We start from the raw sequence: 19,854 nt of genomic DNA on the forward strand, positions 1-19,854 counted from the left end.
TTTGTCTATTTCGTATTCAGTTCTCTTATCTGATAAATCATTGAAATATTCTAGAAATACTCTAGAAACACTTTTCAGGCTTTGGACCTTGGCTTGGGTTCAGCTCTGGAGCTAGACTGCTTGGATCCAAATTGTCACTCACATTCAGTGTGACCTTGGGTCAGAATCCAGATCTCTCTGGGCCTCCATTTCCTTGTCTTAGAAATGGGATGTCACTCTTAGAATGATGTCACTCCGGACTCGATTAGAAACATCTCTAGACTTTTTTTTGGTAACAGGGATTGAAGCCAGGGCCTTGTGCATGCAAGGCAAGCACTCTACCAACTGAGCTATATCCCCATCCCATCCCCATCCCCCTTTTTATATTTTGAATAGGGTCTTTCTGAGTTGCTTAGAGCCTCAGTAATTTGTTGAGGTTAATTTTGAACTTTTGATTCTCCTGCTTCAGCCTGCTGAGACTCTGGGATTACAGGCATGCGTCACTATATCTGGCTCCCGGTCTTATTTTTTATTTTGAGACAGGGTCTTGCTAAGCTGCCATGCTCTTAACTTCTTTCCCTTCTTTTCTTTTGCAGTACTGGGAATTGAACCCAGGGCCTTACATATGCTAGGCAAGCAAGTGCTTTACCACTGAGGTACATCCCTAGCCCTTTTTGTTGATTTACCTATTTATTTGGAGACAAGGTTTTGCTAAATGGCTCAGGTTAGCCTTGAACTTATGATCCCTCTGCCTCAGCTTCCCAAATCGCTGGGGTTACAGGTGTTATGCCTGGCTCTTATCTTCTTTTAAAAGGCCCTTTAAAGGAGTTCTTACAGAGGGTCTGAGTCAGAGAGAAGTCTTAACTGGGCTTTGGAGCCTTCCAGTTTCATGGAGTACTAAGACCCCTGGGTGCTCTTGCAGGATGTAGCCACATTGCCATAGGTTGTGCCTCCAACTAGAGCTCAGTCAGGTGCTTCTTTCTGCACCCTGAGGAACCCTCAAGGTAGGGGGGCCTAGTGTTTTGTCCTTCCCACCCACCAGCCTGCCTGAGCAGGGTAGCTCGGGTTATTGGCAGCCCCTTTCTGGCCTTGGCAGCCTTGGCTCTTGCTAGAGCTCATGTAGACCAAGCTTGGGGCAAAGATCACAGCTGTTCCCTCCCTTGACATTGGCACCATCGATTCCTGGCAACCACACTTGTGACTGGCTCATAGACATTGAGAACCTTAGTGCCAGCCTTGTGCTGGGCACAGGATCATAAGGGAAGCAGATTCAACCCTGTCGGGTGCTCTGTGGGGATTGGCTATTGAGGAGGGCCTTTCCTTGTCCAATAACTTCTGAGGGCTGAGTGCCACCAACCCTTGGCTGGGACTTTCTGAGAATAAGGGAAGGTCTGAACTTCTCTAATGGCCCCTTGGGAGTATATGCTGCATCAGTGAATGAATTGGACAATAGAGATTATTCTCCACATCATTTTCTAGGGCCAGCAACATGGCTGAAGCTCCTAACCAGTTTTGTGCCCTCACCTAGGCAGACTGGAAAACTCTGGCTTGACCTCTTTGAGCCAGTTTCTTCCTCTGTGAAATGGGGATAACACCAGAACCTGCCTGATGGTGTGGTGGTGAGAATACACATGCCAAGTTGTCACCACATGTGCCAGGGCCCAGGGTAAGGAGAAGGGGCAGGCCACTTTACTGGGCAGAAAAAAGTCAGTCCTGATCGGGCCTGCCCCAGCAGTCTGTCCTTTGTACTTGATGTCAATGTCAGGTGGTTCTGGAAACATCCACAGACCTAGGTAATTAATTGCAGATGCTTCCACACCAGTAGCTTAGTTTCAGAGTGCCTGTAGGGTACTTTATCTGTTGACATCAAGAGGAGAGCACATGTTCGGGCTGCCTTGGCTTCGTGACATGCATTCCCAGCATATGCACAGCTGCACCAGGATGACAGGAGCCAGGCGCTCCCGGCCTGTCCATGGTTTGGAAGGGATAAGACGGGTGTTCTCTTGGCGAGCTCTCCATGCCTCCATCTGTGTCTTCCCCAGCCCAGCCCAGCCCAGCCCATCCATCTCCCTGGCTGCCTCCTACTGCACAACCCTTGTCTGAATATGTGCGTGGCGGCCATCATGGCCAGAATTGCCAGAGCTGCTCTGAGCCTGATGATTTGCTGTACTGAGCCTGGGATGTTCATTTTCTCATTTAATGATCTTACTTGCCTTGTAAAGTACAGAGTACTGTCCCCATTTTATAGATGAGGAAGTTGGGAAATTCTGGGGACTTTCCTGCAGGGTTGCTGGGGCCTAGTGGGCTGGGCCAGGAAATCACAGGCCCCACGAGCAAGCCTTGGGTTATCTGTGTGGGGCCCAGAGCAAGAGCCTTATGCATGCTAGCTCGAACTGTTCTCCCCAGTTACTGTCCCAGCCCCTCTATCCCTCCCTCCCTGGCCTTTTGGGCAAATCTGCCCACCTTACCCTCTAAATCTGAGCGAGGGCCTGTACCACCCCCTTAGTATAGCCAGAAAGCCCAGGGCCCAGCCAGCCTCTAGAGAATGTCTCTTAATGGGATAGAGACCCTTTTCTCTCCTATGGGTCTCTACCCAGTGGTCCTCCAGCTGACCTCCATGCCATGTCCAACGGTCAGGTCAGTCCATGCCTGGTAGGAGATCTTCCTTGATAGCTAGAGCAAGAAGGGGACAAACAGGTGAAGATGGGAGTCCCAGGAAATGCATTTTTCTGGTGTGAGTCCTTCAGCCCTGGCTCCCCAGAGAGAAGACACTGATCTTGTTCCCTAGAGGTCTGGCCAGGTAACAGCTGACAGAGCAAGCAGGGTTAGGTAGTATTGTGCCAGCAGCTGGGCATTTGGATGAGAGCTGCCCCAAACCCTTGACTAAGCATATGTTTAGGGCACAAACAAAGCCAGATCGTGACCAAATGACAGGCTGCGCTTAAAAGGAAGCATTAGTTCAAATGGCTGTTTCACCGGGAAAGGCAGCATTTTGTTGGACTCCGGTCTTGGTGTAGCTCTGATTGGAACCCCCAGGGTGGTGGTGGGGTGCCACCGACATCATTAAGGTGGTGCCAGCCCTTTCCCTTTCTCTTTGCCCCTCAGCCTTTTCTAGGCCTCCCTTCTGGCCTGGAGGCCTGTCTTCCTGCTTGGGCCTCTGCCTCCCTGTCCCCTGCCACCTTCCTGCCTCTCTTGCTGACACCTGGGGCATTTCCTGGAGCCCAGGCGCCCTCCCCACAGCTCAGCCATGTCTCTGCCATCTCAGGCCCTGCCCTCCTCTCCACAGTGTGCGCTGAGTCACAGCCCCTGGCAGCCCTGCCTCCGACCCCAGGAGGCCTCCCAGGCAAGTGAGGGGCCTCTCAGGCCTGGCAGTGCTGTCCAGATGGAGGCCAGGCTCCCAGGCAATAACCATGGCAACCAGTGGGGGGTGGGAAGAGCTGGTATTTTGGTGTTCTGTTTTTTTTTTTTTTTTGGTACTGGGGATTGAACCTGGGCCTCCTATGTGCTAGGTGAGTGCTCTGTGACTAATCTACATCCCCAGCCCTTCTTAAAATTTTTATTTTACTTTGAGGCAACATCTTGCCAAATTGCTCAGTGTAGCCTCGAACTTGTGATCCTCCTGCCTCAGCCTCCTGAGTAGCCACTGCACCTGGCTAAGCACTGGCATTTTGAACTGGCATCAGGATCTGAGAGACAGCATAGGGCTGAGCTGAGGGGACACTGACCTCCTCACAAGGCAAAATTTCCCCCTTGACTATGTATGTGTGCCAGGCACTTTTCTAAGAACTTTATACATATTAATCCTTACAATCCTCTCACTAACTATATAAGGTAGGTACTAATGTCATTAGCCCATTTTCGGGATGAGAACATGAGAACATTCAATGGGGGAGCTGTGATGTAATCTATACAGCCTTTCCAAGCTGCCTCAGAGACAGAGCTGTGTCCCCAAGGGAGAGCTGAGCTGGGATGTGATCCTGGGACCATGGTGGGTGCAATTTTGTATGCAGGAGACTTTGCTTCCGTCCTGGGCAGTGTTGGTGGGGACATAAGTAACCCAAGATATTTGCTGCTTATGTACCGGATCTGGGGAAGGACAGGTGTTGGGCGTTGCTGTAGCTGGGGCTGTAGCACTGAAACCTGGCAGGGCCCCCTCACACCCCCGAGGAGAACTGGCCACAGTTCTACTCAAGACCAGGGCATTTTCTGGCTGTTGGTGAAGGAGGGACCAGGGCTTGTGAAGGTGGGTAGCTAATCAATCCCTGGCCCCTCCCCACCTGGAGGAGTATGTTAAAGGACCTGGAATCGAACTGGCTCTATCCTACTTGTTCCCAAGTGACTGGCACAGGGCATTGCTTGGGATGTCACTTGGGACACCTCCTACAGGCCCAGGCTGATCAGGAGGCTTCCGTTTAGGCCCAGCCACCCTGGTGGGGGGATTGTGGAGATGGGCTCTGGCTGGTCATGGATGTTTATGCAGTGAGCTGGGGCTTCTCCATAGCCCTTTAGGTCTTATATTTCCTGTGTACCCATAGCCATCCGAGTGTCGGCAGGGTGGGCAGATGATGGAGGAAGAAATAGGAGGAGGGGATGCACAGGAGTGGTCCCTGCTGGGCATCAAAAGTCAGACCTCACACTTGGCCACCAGCTCCTCACTGACCAGCTCACTGGAGCCCCCAAGCCTGGCGGCTGAGGGTCCTTCCCTTCATGACAACCCCTCTTGATTTCCTAGGATCCTCCCACCACTGGAAGGCCCCCCTGCACAGGGATCCCCAGACAACTCTGCACTTGGTGAGGCCTCCCAGCCTGATTGGCCAGAGGGCAGCCGCTATGACCTGGACGAGATTGACGCCTACTGGCTGGAGCTTATCAACTCCGAGCTCAAGGAGATGGGTAGGTGACCCTCTGTGCTAGGAATGGAATCAGGACAGGGAGGGAGGGTTTCCTTCCCAGTCGCAGCATCCTCACCCCTAGAAAGACAGTGGCTGAGACTGGGGAACAGTGACTTCTGCGTTACTGATAGGTATAGTTATTTAGTATCTCTGTGCATCCTGAAGATTTTGCAGCTGTCAGGTGGCTGCAATAATAGCATGATTCACAGGGTTCTTGGGACTATTGGAGCATACATGAATGTTGTAGGAGTAAGTAAACATACAAGCAGGGCCCGGGCATTGGGTATTACCATCCTGGCTAAAGCCCACTGATGTGTCAAGGAAGGACCAGGTCTGCCCTGTTCAGCCACCTTTGGAAATGCCTGCTGCACACAGCATTCCATGCTTTCTATACATACATGTGTAGTCTCAGGCCAGCTGTCTACAATGAGAACACCACACAGGTTAGGAGCTTTTGTGATAGGATGGTCCAGCCTGTTCCATCTTTAGAGGGTGGAGCTGAGTCCCAGGGCACATGGTGGCCAAGCAAAAAAATCTTCCATATATCTGCCCAGAATTCCTGACACCACCCACTACTGTTCTCCCCACAGAGAGGCCCAAGCTGGACGAGCTGACGTTAGAACGTGTGCTGGAGGAACTGGAGACTTTGTGCCACCAGAATATGGCCCGGGCCATTGAGACGCAGGAGGGGCTGGGCATTGAGTATGATGAGGATGTGGTCTGTGACGTGTGCCGCTCCCCTGAGGGCGAGGATGGCAACGAGATGGTCTTCTGTGACAAGTGCAACGTCTGTGTGCACCAGGTGGGCAGCCCTTTCCTCCCTGACCTGGTGATGCATGTACCTGCTGCCTGGGTGGACCCCTGTCGGGGCTGGTCGTTCTGGCTGTATGTAGGTGCTCCGGGATGCTGTGAGCCACCTCCCTTAGCAGGGAGGGAGGGAGGCAATGCCATGGATGCCCTGAGCTTCTAGGGATACCAGGGCCCTTGACTCAGCCCCACAGCCAGACTTGAGCAAATGCCCATTGGGTTGCCTTTCTGTCTTCTCCCATCTACCTCAGACACCCCCGTGGATCATCCTACCCTACTCTACTCTCCCTTCACTTCTCATGTCCTGAACTTCAAAAGAAGTAGCAGCACAGTGTAGTGATTGAGAGCCAAGCATGGAGCCAGCCTGCCTGGTTTCAAAACATGGTTGTGTCCTTCACAAGCTGTGTGACCCTAGACAATGTTGCAGGAGTAAGTGAACACACAAGCAGGGTCTGGGCCTCTTTTTCCCTCAACTATCAATAAAAGTGAGTTATTGGTGCTGGGGATGTAACTCAGTGATACAGACAATGCCTAGCATGTCTGAGGCCCTGGGCTCTATCCCAGCCCTGAGAAGGAAAAAAAAAAAAAGACTTGTCAAACCTTTAAATTAGCCCTGGTGATGCATGACTGTAATCCCAGCAGCTGGTGGGGAGGTTGGCTGAGACAGGAGGATCATAGGTTCTAAGCCAATCTCAGCAATTTAGCAATTCTGTAAGCAAAATAAAAGTATGGGGGATGTGGCTCAGGGATTAAACACTCTTGGGTACCAAAGGGGGGGGCATTTAAATTGTTTATTATGAGTTATTTGCTTAGTATAGTAGAGTAAGTACTGTGAGTACTTACTACCATTCCTGGTATTATAAACTAGGTATAGTCTGGATAGTCCCCTCCCCACCCCCGATTGATCTTGGGCCCTCAGGCTCCAGGTCTTGGGTATCTCTGGGCCTTGTTTCTAAACAACTGACTGGTACCCAGTAGACCCACTCTGACCCTGACTTTGAGGCCATCTGTACCCACTGCTGCTGAACTAGACCCTGGGGAGCTCAGGAGGGACTACAGGTGGGGTGATCAGTGTGACCCTCATACATCCATGTCCCTTCCACCCAGCAGCTCTTAGGTCCAGTATCTCTGTTAAGCTCTAGACATGACCAGGAGGAACCCTGTTCAGATTCCTAAGAAACAGATGAAAACTGTGGGCCTTGGTTCTAGAAAATAGATAACCATTTTTCTATTCAACTTGTGAGGGATCATGGACCCTCCCAAGTTCGTCCTGATTAGGAACTGCTAGCTAACATGAGCCTCCTCCCAGCAGAGGGCAGGCCTGAGCCCTTTCCTGGAGGACTGTGAAATATGCAGGCAAAGAGCTTTCTAGGAGCCCTCATATCATCAACCCTGAGGAGCTGACTGCTGTCCAGGCACAGACTGGCTAGTGCCTTTGACCCGTGACCACCCTGCTCTCTCCCCAGGCTTGCTATGGGATCCTGAAGGTGCCTACAGGCAGCTGGCTCTGCCGGACGTGTGCCCTGGGAGTCCAGCCAAAGTGCCTGCTCTGCCCCAAGCGAGGAGGAGCCCTGAAGCCCACCCGAAGTGGGACCAAGTGGGTGCACGTCAGCTGCGCCCTGTGGATTCCTGAGGTGAGTGGGTGTGGGGGTGTGGCAGCTCAGGGATCAGCACCTGGGGAAGTGGGTTTGCATGGAACTGAGAACTTGGGGATGAACCCATGGGACAGCCCAGGGGTCTTTAAGTGACAGGGTTGGGAAGAACTGAGGCAGCGGTCCATAGGGTTGGGCACAGTTCAGGTAGGCAAGTGGGATGGTGGACTGCTGGGGATTTCAGGAGGTAGATCTAAAGTCTGGGCAGAAGTCAGTTAGCTGCGTGTAGGGGACAGGCTGTGGTAGCTATCAAAATGTGGGTAGTGGTTCCAACCTCAGTCAGCCTGCAAGTTTAAATCACAAATAATCCCACTGACCTGAAAGAAAACCAGGCATCAAGCCTAATGAAAAGTTGGACAGCAGGCCTGTCGCTCTGGCTGTGGTTGGGAAGGAGGGGTCTGCCTGTGGCTGAGGCCAGGTGGGAAGGCCACAGGCTACAGTCTGGGTCCACACGTCAGCAGAGGCCCCCAGTCTCCTAGAATACCATTCATTTTCTTTAAAATGTGAAATGCTGAAATTCATTAGAGTTTCAGCCCCAGCCCTACAGTGTGCTGTGCAGATTGAGACCCCATTCCTATGCTGCCTGTTTCCAGAAATGAGCCAGGTGACCCTGTCAGTATTTGATTCTTTCCTTCCTGGGTTCATAGCCCAGGGGGCCCACATTGCAGACTTTTCTGTGATGGTGGTCGTTTGTGTCAGCAGAAACCACTGGCTTTCAGAGCAGCATCTTAAAGGCTGGGACTACCTCTCAGTGTTGCCTGGCCTGGACACAGCAGAGACAGAACCAACAAGGACCCCACCATGGGAGCCCTTTAGAGAGGGGCCCTTATTCTATTCTCAGACATGGCCAGATGAATGTGTATTGCCTCCTGGCTCCAATGCCCTATACAGGTCTTATATGCAGACCTGTCCCCCTAGGCAGGGCTAAGTAAAGGTAGATCCCTCTTGGCCAGGAGAGGCCTGAAGACCCCAAAGTGGAGATTCCATAAGGCCTGCTCTTGGTGTCTAGGAAAAATGATGAAATTAAAATAAGTTATAGATGCTAACGAGATGCAGAAGGAAAAGGGACTCGCACATTCTCCCCCTTCTCTCACATGCACACACACACAGAAGCACTTCTGTGGGAGGCCAGCACAGTCATCCTGTCAACTGTACATGATGCTCATGTGCATTGTCCCTCAGTCACAGTCCAGGATTAGTCACAGATGAGCACACAATTTGCCCAGCAGATAGCTTGGGACGGTGAGGAGGGACTCGGACCTGTTTGGGGTCAGGAATTGGGATTCAGAGGCTCAGCCACTGTTCTTTCTGCCTACCACCTGGTTTCTGTGGGCAGCCCCCATGTGACAGGTTCCCTGAGGCAGTCTGGGGATTGACACAGTTCCCTATGTCCTGCTCAGGTCAGCATTGGCTGTCCAGAGAAGATGGAGCCCATCACCAAGATCTCACATATTCCAGCCAGCCGCTGGGCTCTGTCCTGCAGCCTCTGCAAGGAGTGCACAGGCACCTGCATCCAGGTACGAAGCCCATTTCACCCCCTGGAGTCTCCTGGAAAACAGACTGCAGTCTCTACCCTCTCCCTGCCCTCACCCCACCCTGCCCCTATGCTACTGCAGTGGGACCACAGATGGGCCCATGAAGTGTGGGGCTGGGGCCAGACTCAAGATTACTCCTGGGAGAAGGTGAGCATTCCTTTTTATCCTTAGGTCCTCCAGAGACAGGGTGGCTCACCACCCCATTGGAGCGCTGAGAACTTGGCTTTCCCTGAGAGTGTTTTTAGGCTTAATAAAGACATTTACCTTGCTTTAGACATCAGGCTTGACTTGGGAGTAATGGGAATCAAATTTCCCCTCCAGCTGAGCTAATGGGCTCTCCTGCCACAGGACTGCACTAGTCTGCCTTGGTTCCCAGAATCTAGTGTGCATCAGATCCGGGAGGGCTTATTGAACACACATTGCTGGGCCTCCTTCCCAGAGGTTCTGATTTAGTAGATCTAGAACTGAGAATTGGCACGCTGTCAAGGTCCCACGTGATTCTGATATCTCTGGGGGTGGGGGGCATCCTTTTCCATCTCATCTCTTCAGGAATGGAATTGTTGATGCAGACACTACCTGTGCCTTCACCCATTTATAAGACCTTCAGAAGGGTTTCTGAGTGCAGCATTGCTGGTTCCTAATATTAGGGGGCATTGCTGCTGAAACAAGGCTGGAAGGGAGGGTCAGGCCTCAGCTGCCTGGGCAAGACTGCAGCCCCTCCTCCCAGATTGGCAATGAGGATCCCCGCCTTAGATGATGTCACAGTAGTAGAGGAGGCGTGGCCCGTCATCAGCCTTTCTTTTGATGCCTTCTGCTCATTTTGCCCACACAGAAATGCAGCTTGTCCCCAGAGGTCACAGAATCATTGACTCCCCAGGAGTGTGTTGTGCCGATCTGTTACCTTTCCAGGTGTCCCAGGGCTCCCCTGTCCTATGACTCCTTCCATCCCAGGCAGGGCGTTGGGAGCCCATGCCATTTTATGTAGGACTCCCAGGCATTCAGCATTGTTAGTGGAGCTTTGTGGCAAGTCCCATATCCTTTTCCTTCTCACCAGGGCTCCTTTCATGCTGCCTTTCTCTCCCTCCAGTGTTCAATGCCTTCCTGTGTCACTGCATTCCATGTCACGTGCGCCTTTGACCATGGCCTAGAAATGCGGACTATATTAGCAGACAACGATGAGGTCAAGTTCAAGTCATTCTGCCAGGAGCACAGTGATGGGGGCCCGCGGTGCGAGCCTACATCCGAGCCCCCAGAGCCCAGCCAGGCCATCGAGGACATGGAAAAGGTGACTCTGCGCAAGCAGAGGCTGCAGCAGCTGGAAGAAGACTTCTACGAGCTGGTGGAGCCGGCTGAGGTGGCCGAGCGGCTGGACCTGGCTGAGGCGCTGGTCGACTTCATCTACCAGTACTGGAAGCTGAAGAGGAAAGCCAATGCCAACCAGCCGCTGCTGACGCCCAAGACTGATGAGGTGGACAACTTGGCCCAGCAGGAGCAGGACGTCCTCTACCGCCGCCTGAAGCTCTTCACACACCTGAGGCAGGACCTGGAGAGGGTGAGTAGCCCTGGTAGGCCACCTCAGGAGGCCTTTCTGCTCTGGCTCACTGCCCTGGGACAGCCATCCAGGACTCACCTGGCAGCTGTGGGTCCTAGCCAAGTGCCCTGCTCTAAGATCAGCTAAGGGGCTGGGGGCTTCCAAGTTGTGGACAGTACGGGGTTGGGGGGGGGGCTGATACTTTACAGAACACAGAAGGATTCAGCTCTTGCTTCTTTGAATACCTTTAGTCCTAGAGCTTTCTCGGGCTCTGGTGAAGGTGACCTTACCAAGGAAGGGAGGCTGGGAAGTGTCAGAGTTGAGTCAGAGGTCCAGGTGCCTGGCTCCTAATCACTTCTGCCCCACTTCTGACCTCCATGGCACTACCTGGTCCTAACATGTGAGCTTTAGAATCAGGCAGGAGAGGGACTGAAACTTCCCAAGCTGCCCCACTGACCTATGCTGTGCGGGTCTGGGTATACAGGTGTCAATGTGGCTCCCAGTGGGTACCTTGCAGACAGAACTGAGGCACAAAGCATGGGTGCAGGCATTGAGGGTCTGCAGCCTGCATGGAGTGGAGGGATAAGCCTAGAGTGGCCAGTAGATCCTGTGAGGCTGGGCTTGTGGACCACAATGTCTGCAAGCTGCATAGGCAAGATTTAAATAGAGATGGTCTCGCCGCATGCCTATAATCCCAGTGGCTCGGGAGGCTGAGACAGGAGGATCATGAGTTCAAAACCAGCCTCAGCAAAAGCAAGGCACTAAGCAACTTGATGAGACCTTATCTCTAAATAAAATATAAAATAAGGCTGGGGTCGAGTGCCCCTGAGCTTAATCCCCAGCACTAAAATAAATAAATAAATAAATAAGGATGGTCTCACTGCACCTGGAATTTCCAAATCCTCCCCAGGGAGGAGGAGTCGCAGGATTGCTGTGAATGAGTTGGCATGCTCCAGGAAACAACCCTGGGTGGAAGCATCAGGGAAGCTTTTGTGTAATCTGAGGTATCTGCTTTTATTACCCACAACTCGGTGAGCAATCTATAAAATGGGTCAAGCATCTCGGCAAGTGTTTTGCTGTGCAGAGGTAGCTGGACCCCATTTCCCCATTCCTCTTCACCCCATTTATCTGCCCTGGGGCCCGGACAAAAGGGGAAGTGACCTTAGTGGCCTGAGAGAGGACTTACTGCCTGGCAGTTCCCAGCCTACAACCAGGTCAAAAGGAAGAGGAGAGGGTGGGAGGGGTCACATGTTTCTTGCTATAGCCAGGGCAGAGGGCAAGGCCACCTGCCTTGGAGTCACCACCTCCTGGGCAGCCTGGCCTTCTGTCACACAGGGCGAGGGCATGATACTAGCCCTCTGAGACCAAGACACTTCCAGAGTTGTCCTGAGGCCACCCCCAAGTTCCCATTCCCAGGGTCTCTTGTATAAACAGCTGCTTTGCTCCTGCTGTTCCCAAATGACCCATCAAATCTGACCTCCCTGGTCGTGCTGAGCAGCAGCCCTCCAGCCTAGCCCTGACCCTGGCTAGGCTGTATGTGAAGGTCCAGGAATCGTCTCACTTCTATAATCATCATACTGGAAAAGAAGATTATCCTCCCAGCTGTACCGAGCAAGTGAAGAAACTGGGGCTCAGAGAGATGAGGTGACAGGAAGCCTCAGAGGAGCTTGTTTCCTAGAGACTTCAGAGCTGAACTGCGGGAGGGCTTGAGTCAGGAAATGCAACGTTGGCTCATTCTCTATTCTGTAAATTTCCCGGGCAAAAGCATCCCCATATCAGTGCCCCAACCTCCCAACCCCTGTGTCCAGCTGGTACAGGTGGAGCCAGGGTTTGAGGCTAAGTTGCCAGGAAACCGGCTGAGCAGGCTCCCAGGGACCCAGTGCAAGCAGGACTTCCACAGACCCCTTCCAAGGCAGGTGTCCTCTCCAGAAAGAGGAGTCAGGGCAACTTTTGATGTCTGTGCAGCCCTTGTGGCTCATGTGGGTCTTGTCTTGTGACTTCCACAGCAGCCACAGGGCTAGGATGGTGGGCACCAGCTGGGAGCAGGGCAAGGTGAAGCCAGCCTTGGCAGGCTGAGGAGGAAGACCATCAGAGAGAGCAGTGAGCCAGGTCACCCCCTCGGTGCTCCTGCACCAAGGCCTCTCATGGCCACGCATAGAACTCTGCTGCTGCGGAGGCTTTCTGCAAAGTCCCATGGTGGTGGTGGCCTGGCCAGTGGGCCCAGCCTCTTACCATGGCCCAGTGCCAAGAGCCAAGAGTATCCAGCCTGTGACTGGGCACTGGGCCACCTTGGCCTGGATCCATCGGGGAGGTGTAGGGCAGGGCTTGAGATCGAAGCCCTGGGTGGCCTGGGTCTGTGTCTAGTCCAGTACTTCCCAGCTCTGCACCTTCTTTGTTTCAGTTTCCATGTTATCTGAGTTTTGGTTTCTTTGTCTATAAAATGGGAATAAAAATCAAACTGATCTTGGTTACCGTGAAGACCAGGGACAGAGGTTAATCACAGTGCCCTCCGGTGCTGGCTGCGATTCTTGTCAATGCTCTCGCCCCGAACAGTGTTCAGCTCTTAGCAGGGAAGCCAAGCCTAGGGCTGCAAGGGTGGGCTCCACAAACAACTGAAGAGGCAGGCCTGGTGCCGGGGGTGGGAAGCAGCCTTCCTGATTGATTTGTCCCTCTACAGTCAGGCAGGGGGTTGCTGAGAGAAGCAGAATCTGGGACTGCCACAGCATGAAATCCCTTATTTATGGTCATCCCAGAAGATGCACTTTCCTAAACATTTCAGCCATAGGCCTTGGCCCTGGTGGGCAGCTCAGGAAAATAAGACCAGCACCGCCTCCCGGAGTTATTCACGGCTGACAGAAAAATTGCAGCACTGAACATCAGCCTTACAAATACCAGCTAGTGTCCCCTAGCAACCACGCTGGTGGTCAGGCTCTGTGTTGCTCCCTATGGCTATGGATCTCACTCCCAGGAGTTTATTTGAGGACCTGTCCTGGGGAAGAGGCCGGGAGGGTAGAGGTACCTATTAGACACACATCTGCCCTGAAGATGGACACCACTGCCCCCCTCACAGCCTCATTACTGCTGCCCTCCCAGGGAGAGAAGGGCTGAGTATGAAATGGGTCCTGCCCTTTCCTGACATTTGCCACCTTCCTCCTTGTCATTTAATCACTGTTTACTGTCTTCACTGCCTACATTATAGTCCCCTCATCTCTACTTCCCACTACCAAAGCCTACCTTATCCAGATCTTTGCGTCCTCAGCCTCCAGGACTTCTTCAGCACCTACTGCCCCTGTCCCTCCCCCCAAACCTAGTCACTACCTCCAACTGCTCCCAGGTCAGTGACACAGAACTCCCCAAACTCCTACCCCTGGCTCTGGTATTAGCTGGGTGCCCGTACCCTTGCCCCTGTGCTGGGCCACACCCCTGGAAGAGCCTCATGCATGCAAGATACTCTCTGCCCATAGCAGTGAGCAAAGGATTCCCGAGACACCTGCCAGCGGCCTTGTCCAGCAGCGTGGTGGGTTTTCCCAACCTTGCCACCTCCCCTGTGGCTCTCCCTGTCCATTAACAGATAGCTCATCTCTTCCTCAGCCCAGAGACCTCCACTTCCTGCCAGTGAGCCCCTGGACCCCATCTCTGTCCTTGCTGCCTTCCTTCCTCCCCTCAAAAAACCTCTATCCAGTTTACACCTGCAGGGAACCAACTCTGCCCTTTATTATCCCCTCCTCAGGACCTTTTCCACCAGCACTGGAATCAATCAGTCCTGCCTCCCACCTCCCTGGGGTCGTGGGATACTCCACTGCCCTCCCCATTTCTCCTTTCCTGTCATCCCTCATGGGATTTGCTTCCTGTGGCCAGGCTCTTCACCACTACTGCATCTTAGAGCCTTCTGTGTTGGTCACCAGCAGCCTCCACCTCCCACTGTCCATCCTCATCCCTCACCCGAAGCATTGGTTGTCAGTGCTTTCAAGCTTGACCTTGGCCTTAATCTTTTCATCATGGATGCTCTGACCAGGTCAGCCTTAAGGTCCTGCTTCTTCCCTGGCTCCTCTGTCTGAAGTATCCATTCCACAGCTTTTCCTGTAACAGAGAACTGGTGTCAACCCATATCTCCCTCCTGAACTCTAGCTCTGTAAATCCCCTTCAAACATCTCACACTAAAGATGCCTGCTCGGGCTGGGGATGTGGCTCAAGCGGTAGCGCGCTCGCCTGGCATTCGTGCGGCCCGGGTTCGATCCTCAGCACCACATACAAACAAAGATGTTGTGTCTGCCAATAACTAAAAAATAAAAAATATTTAAAAAAAATAAATAAATAAAAAATAAAGATGCCTGCTCCTTCCTGGCCTCCACTTCTCTGGGAGCACCCCAACACTGGTCCATTCTAGCTCAACATCCAGCTTTGAGTCCTCCCTGCTCCTCAGCCCCACACCCAGGCTCTCTCTAAAACTCATTGATTAACAGTACAACTTCATCAAGATATAAAACCTGGGGGCTGGGGTCTAAGTTCAGTGGTAGAGCACTTGCCTAGCATGTGTAAGGCACTGGATTCAATCTCAGCACCACATATATATAAACAAATAAATAAAGGTATTGTGCCATCTACAACTAAAAGTATTTAGTTTACATTAAGTATAATAATATATAGAAATTAATATATTTAAAATAAATAAACCTGGCCAAGTGCAACAGTGTGAGCTTTAATCCAAGCTATTTAATCCAAGGCTGAGGCAGAAGGATGGCAAGTTCAGCTCTCTTTCCAGAGGGCTCTGGAGAGAGCCCCCATGAGATTTATTCCTTGCTGTAGCCCAGCGGTTCCCTTCCTTGAGATTTCCCCATTCTCTCTTGAATCTGTATCTACTTTCTTAAATAAATCTATCTGTACCTTTGAAGGAGTGAAAAGTTGGGGGGGTCGGGGGTATGCAAGTTCTAGGCCAGCCTGGGCAATTAGGACCCTATCTCAAAAAAAAAGTGTTTTGTTTTTTGTTTTTTTTTAAATGTAAAACCTGGGACTGGGCCCAACGCAGTGGAACACACCTGGAATTCCAGCAGCTCAGCAGGCTGAGGCAGGAGGATCACCAATTCAAGGCCAGGCTGGGCAGTTGATCAAGACCTTGTTCCAAAATAAAACAGAGCTGGAGATGTTGCTCAGCAAGTTCAAAGCCAGCCTCAGTAATTTAGCACCCTAAGTAACTCAGAGTTCCTATCTCTAAGTAAACTATAAAAAAAGGCTGGGGATGTGGCTCTGGGATTAAGTGCTCCCTGGGTTCAATCCCTGCTACCAAAACAAAACATAAACAACAAAAAAAAACCACCGGGGGCTTGTATTGTGCTTTGCACTGGGTTCCACACCCAGTAGCAAAACAAAAAAACAGTAAAACTGTGGGACATAACAAGACCCAAAGTGGCTGGGGCTGGAGCTCAGTGGGGAGGGTGGGGGTGTAGCTTAGTATTTAAGCGCTCCTCAGTTCAATCCCTAGTAGCAAAAAATAAATAAATAAATAAATAAAACCTGTGTTTATTACCACTCCCTGCCCTAGTTATTGGAACTTTCCTAGTTTTCTTCTTGATTCATTTTTGTACTGCTATCTTTAAAATGAGAATGTTTTAACTTTATAGTAAAAAAAAAAAAAAATGACAGTGTAAGGAGCCTATGGGTCTATGCAAGCTTCTAAAGTGAGATAATACTTCGTCTCCCAGAAGCCATAGGGTAAAGGAATTCAGTATTTACATGCAGTAAAGTGTTGCCGTGTTACTGAGATTATTATGTTACTAAGAAATTAGAAAACTAATAGGTGATTTCAGGGTGAAGTAGATGCTAAAGGATCCATCTCTGTAAGCCCCCTTCAACTGGTGGATCTGGTGGTCAAAGTGTGACCAAAGTACCAATCAAAGAACATTGGGATTCTACAGAAGGAAGCATTCTTGTCTCTGGAGTTGAATCCCCAGGCAGTTTGGTCTTTATCAGTAAAAGAGTTTGAGCTGATACTGCAGGATGTTGTATTTTAAGTATCTCATTCTTCGCTACCACTGCATATTATAGAATAGCATAACTAGACTTTTTAATAGGTTCCAAAAATAATAATAAAACACCAGCAGAAGTTCTGCTATCTTTTCTCTCATGCCACAGTGCATTGTTTAACTCGTTTCCTTTGCACTTTGCTATAGAGGGCCCTGACCTGAGGCAAGTAGTTCTTTGAGTCTGCAGTTCTGTCTAAAATGTGTATTTAAGGCTTCACCCCTAGAGTTAGGTGTCCCCTCAGCCTGAGAATCCACTACCCACTGCAGTGACTTTGAAGCCAGGGATTCATTTGGGCTTGTCTTTTTTTTTTTTTTTTTTTTAAGAGAGAGTGAGAGATAATATTTATTTTTTAGTTTTCGGCGGACACAACATCTTTGTTTGTATGTGGTGCTGAGGATCGAACCCGGGCCACACGCATGCCAGGCGAGCGCGCTACCGCTTGAGCCACATCCCCAGCCCCCTGGGCTTGTCTTAAGAAGCCTTGCTTTATAGTTTCAGAAGGGAATGTGGCTGTGGTTGAGTGGTTGAGCATTTGCTTAGCATGCATGAGGCCCTGAGTTCAATTCCCTGTACTGCTAATAGCAACAATAAATAAATGAATGAATAAATAGATAAATAAATAAAAAGAGTTTCAGATCAGAGACAAACTATATCTACATCTTACAAGGAAATCAAGTATGGCTCTCAGTGATTTTGGGGGGGAAATTGCAACATAGGACCTTACTTCATCTGGTTCCTCACCTTTGGATGTTAGGTCTAAGAGTGGATTAAACTCCAGGGTGGCGTGTTCTAGAAATGTTTTGAAAGTTAGACCTTGATGAATTTCTCTTTAGATTAGATATGACTGGCTTATATTTTAAGCTCCAAAATAGCCCTGATTGGGCTGGGAACAACAAAATAACCATGATCCATTTCCCTTTCCAAGTCTACCCCCTCACCTCCAATTCCTTATGGCTATTAGAGAGGAATGGGCCAGGCTGTGAGAAGGAGAATAATATTGGGTTGCTTAGATGCTCGAGCCAGGGATGACCTTCTGGAGGTGATATTTGAGCCCAAAGCTAAAGGACAGGGGCCAGCCATGAGTAGGTGGGTGATGAGCCTCCCAGGCCAAGGGTGAATGTGTACTAGGGTCCCAGAGTGGAAGTGGGCAGGACAGGGAGAGAAGAGACCTGCTAGGCTGTGGGACATAAGCCATGAGATGAGACATGAGGGAAGTTCTATTTGTATCCTAGGTTTGTCCATCAAGGTAGCATCAGCTAGATGACTTTAAAGCAACAGAAATTTGTCCTCACGGTTCTGGAGGCTGGAAGTCCAAAGTCAAAGTGTCAGTGGGCTGGTTCCTCCTGCAGGCTCCAAGGGAGAGTCTGTTCCACTCTCCACTCCTAGCTTCTGGTGGTCCTGGGAAGCCTTGGAATTGCTGGACTCCTGGGTGCATCACTGCAGTCTGTGCCTCTGCTCTCATGCCATGGTCTCCCTGACTGTCTCTATGTCCCTGTATCGTCACATGGTCTTTTATAAGGGCATCAGTCAGATTAAGGGCCCATCTTAATTCAGTGTGGCCTCATCTTAACCAATGACAACCACGGAGACCCAGTTTCAGAGAAAGCCCGTTCTGAGGTTCCCGGCAGACATGAATTTGGGGGGGACACCATTCCACCTGGTATAGAAGCCATGGGAGGTTGTAAGGGAAGGAAGGAAGTGGTCTGATTTTTGTCAAGATTTCTATGGGATAGCAGATGAGTCTGATGGCTTCTTATTCACATGATAGATGATGAGGGAGGATTAGGAGCTGTAGGGACTTAGGGTCACAAGGAAAGACCATGGATATAACTGATGGGGGATGATGGATGCAGATGAAGAGAGCAGGTCATCCAGGACGACTCTGAGGTTTCAGCTCACCCCTCTGCAGAATCCCTCCACAGCTTCCCTTGGCCTGGCTCAGTCAGAGCTCAGAGCCTGCCCTTCCCCCTTCTGGTCTTACCTGTCCTCGCTGCTCCCTTGATGCTGGGCCTGGCCATGCCCCTTCACTGATTGGCCTTACTGTGGATCCCTTGTCACCAGGCTGTGTGTGTGATCAACTTCTGCTAGGCCTAGCTGTCCCTTTTTCCAGGAAGCCTGGCTCCTCTCCCCAGCTCTGGGTCAGGGCTCTCCGATACTTGGTCAGCATTTATCTGCCCTCCTGGGTGGCAGGCCCTAGGAAGAAAGGGACTCCCCATGGCATTGCTAACTACAAAGCCCAGGGCCCCACACAAGAAAGAAGAGCTTTAGCTGGTACTTAGGGCTATGGGGAGGATTTTGGGTAGAATGCAGTCCTGAGGAAGCTCAGGATTTGAAGAAGGCAGGCCATGCCAGGACTCCAGAGAGAAGAACTTACAGGCTATTCCTAAGTAGTTGCAGCCCCAGGCCGTCCCTTAAGGAGGTGGTGGCCATGTGAATAGTAGACCTGGGGCTCCACTCCACAAGATCTGGTATTCATGGTGTAGGCTGGGGATGGACACACCACCTTGTAATGCCATGGAAAGTCCTTACAGAGCCCGTCCTTCAGAGGCTTGGAACTAGTGCAAGCCTTGTTCTAGGATCTCCTTCAAGACTAGGCTCAGGAGGGAAAGAGGGATGCTTAGACCCCACAGAGAAGTCTGATCACAGCTACCCTCAGGCCCCAGAGAAGTGGTGGTCATGCCAAACAAATAGGGGTTCAGAATCAGGTTGACCTCTGCCTTGAAGAGGACAAACCCAGCTAGGGACCAAGATGCCTCAGCTGGAAAGACCCTGCTAGGACCCAGGACTTAGCTGAGCAGCTTTGCCACTGCCGTTGCTCCTTGGAGACTCCATTCTGAGCAGAAGGTGATGGCAGACCATGGAAGGGTCTCACGGGGGTGGAACCCAAATCTGTGCCCCAGGAAGTTGTGAGAGAGCAGCTAGTGAGGGATGGTGGCAAGCTGGGTGAGGTGCCAAGAGGGCAAGTGTGATGTGGTCCATCTTTCATGTGCTTCCAGATCACCTGAAGGATGTGTCCATGTCCCGTGGGCTAATAAGTAGGATGCCTTCAAAGCCCTTTAGGGACTCTTCCCAGCTGGCCTAAGGAAATCAGAGAGACCTCTGCAACTTTCTGCTAAGGAAGTCTGCCATATGGCTGAGTGACTGTGGCCATGTCAGTGTGGGAACCTTGGTCAGAGTAGCACAGACCTGGCTCAGGTCCCAGTGCAGCAGGTAGATCTGGGCACAGGTGGGTTAGGACTGCCTGTCTACTTTCAAAGCCATTCTGCCTAATCTCTAGCTCCAAATTTATAGGGCCATGTGTGCCTTAGGACAAGTATTGGTGTCTGCCACAGTCCTTGTGTCTGAGGAGTTTCTTCGCTGGGACAGGAGGTGAAGGATAAACTTGACTTACCTGGAGAGGCCCTGATGAGCCTTGGGTCACTGTGGACTTAAAGGAC

The 19,854-nt window shown here is 51.2% G+C and overlaps 1 protein-coding gene and 1 long non-coding RNA gene across 5 annotated transcripts in view; both read left to right on the forward strand.

The window, feature by feature from the left end:
* Positions 1 to 19,854, forward strand: part of Jade2 (jade family PHD finger 2) — a 52,634-nt gene that overhangs the window by 23,555 nt on the left and 9,225 nt on the right. For all 4 annotated transcript variants that reach the window (XM_048783760.1, XM_015492770.2, XM_015492771.2 and 1 more), the window contains 5 exons: positions 4,712 to 4,872; positions 5,462 to 5,673; positions 7,145 to 7,312; positions 8,731 to 8,847; positions 9,953 to 10,417. In XM_048783760.1, the coding sequence (XP_048639717.1) occupies positions 4,712 to 4,872; positions 5,462 to 5,673; positions 7,145 to 7,312; positions 8,731 to 8,847; positions 9,953 to 10,417 (1,123 nt within the window). The remainder of the gene's footprint in view (positions 1 to 4,711; positions 4,873 to 5,461; positions 5,674 to 7,144; positions 7,313 to 8,730; positions 8,848 to 9,952; positions 10,418 to 19,854) is intronic.
* On the forward strand, positions 10,424 to 19,028 carry LOC125610798. Its single transcript, XR_007340841.1, has 3 exons — positions 10,424 to 12,065; positions 13,910 to 13,913; positions 19,018 to 19,028. It is a non-coding gene; the product is annotated as an uncharacterized LOC125610798 (long non-coding RNA).

The sequence above is a fragment of the Marmota marmota genome, unplaced genomic scaffold (genome assembly GCF_001458135.2).
Source record: "Marmota marmota marmota unplaced genomic scaffold, marMar, whole genome shotgun sequence".
Lineage (NCBI taxonomy): Eukaryota > Metazoa > Chordata > Mammalia > Rodentia > Sciuridae > Marmota > Marmota marmota.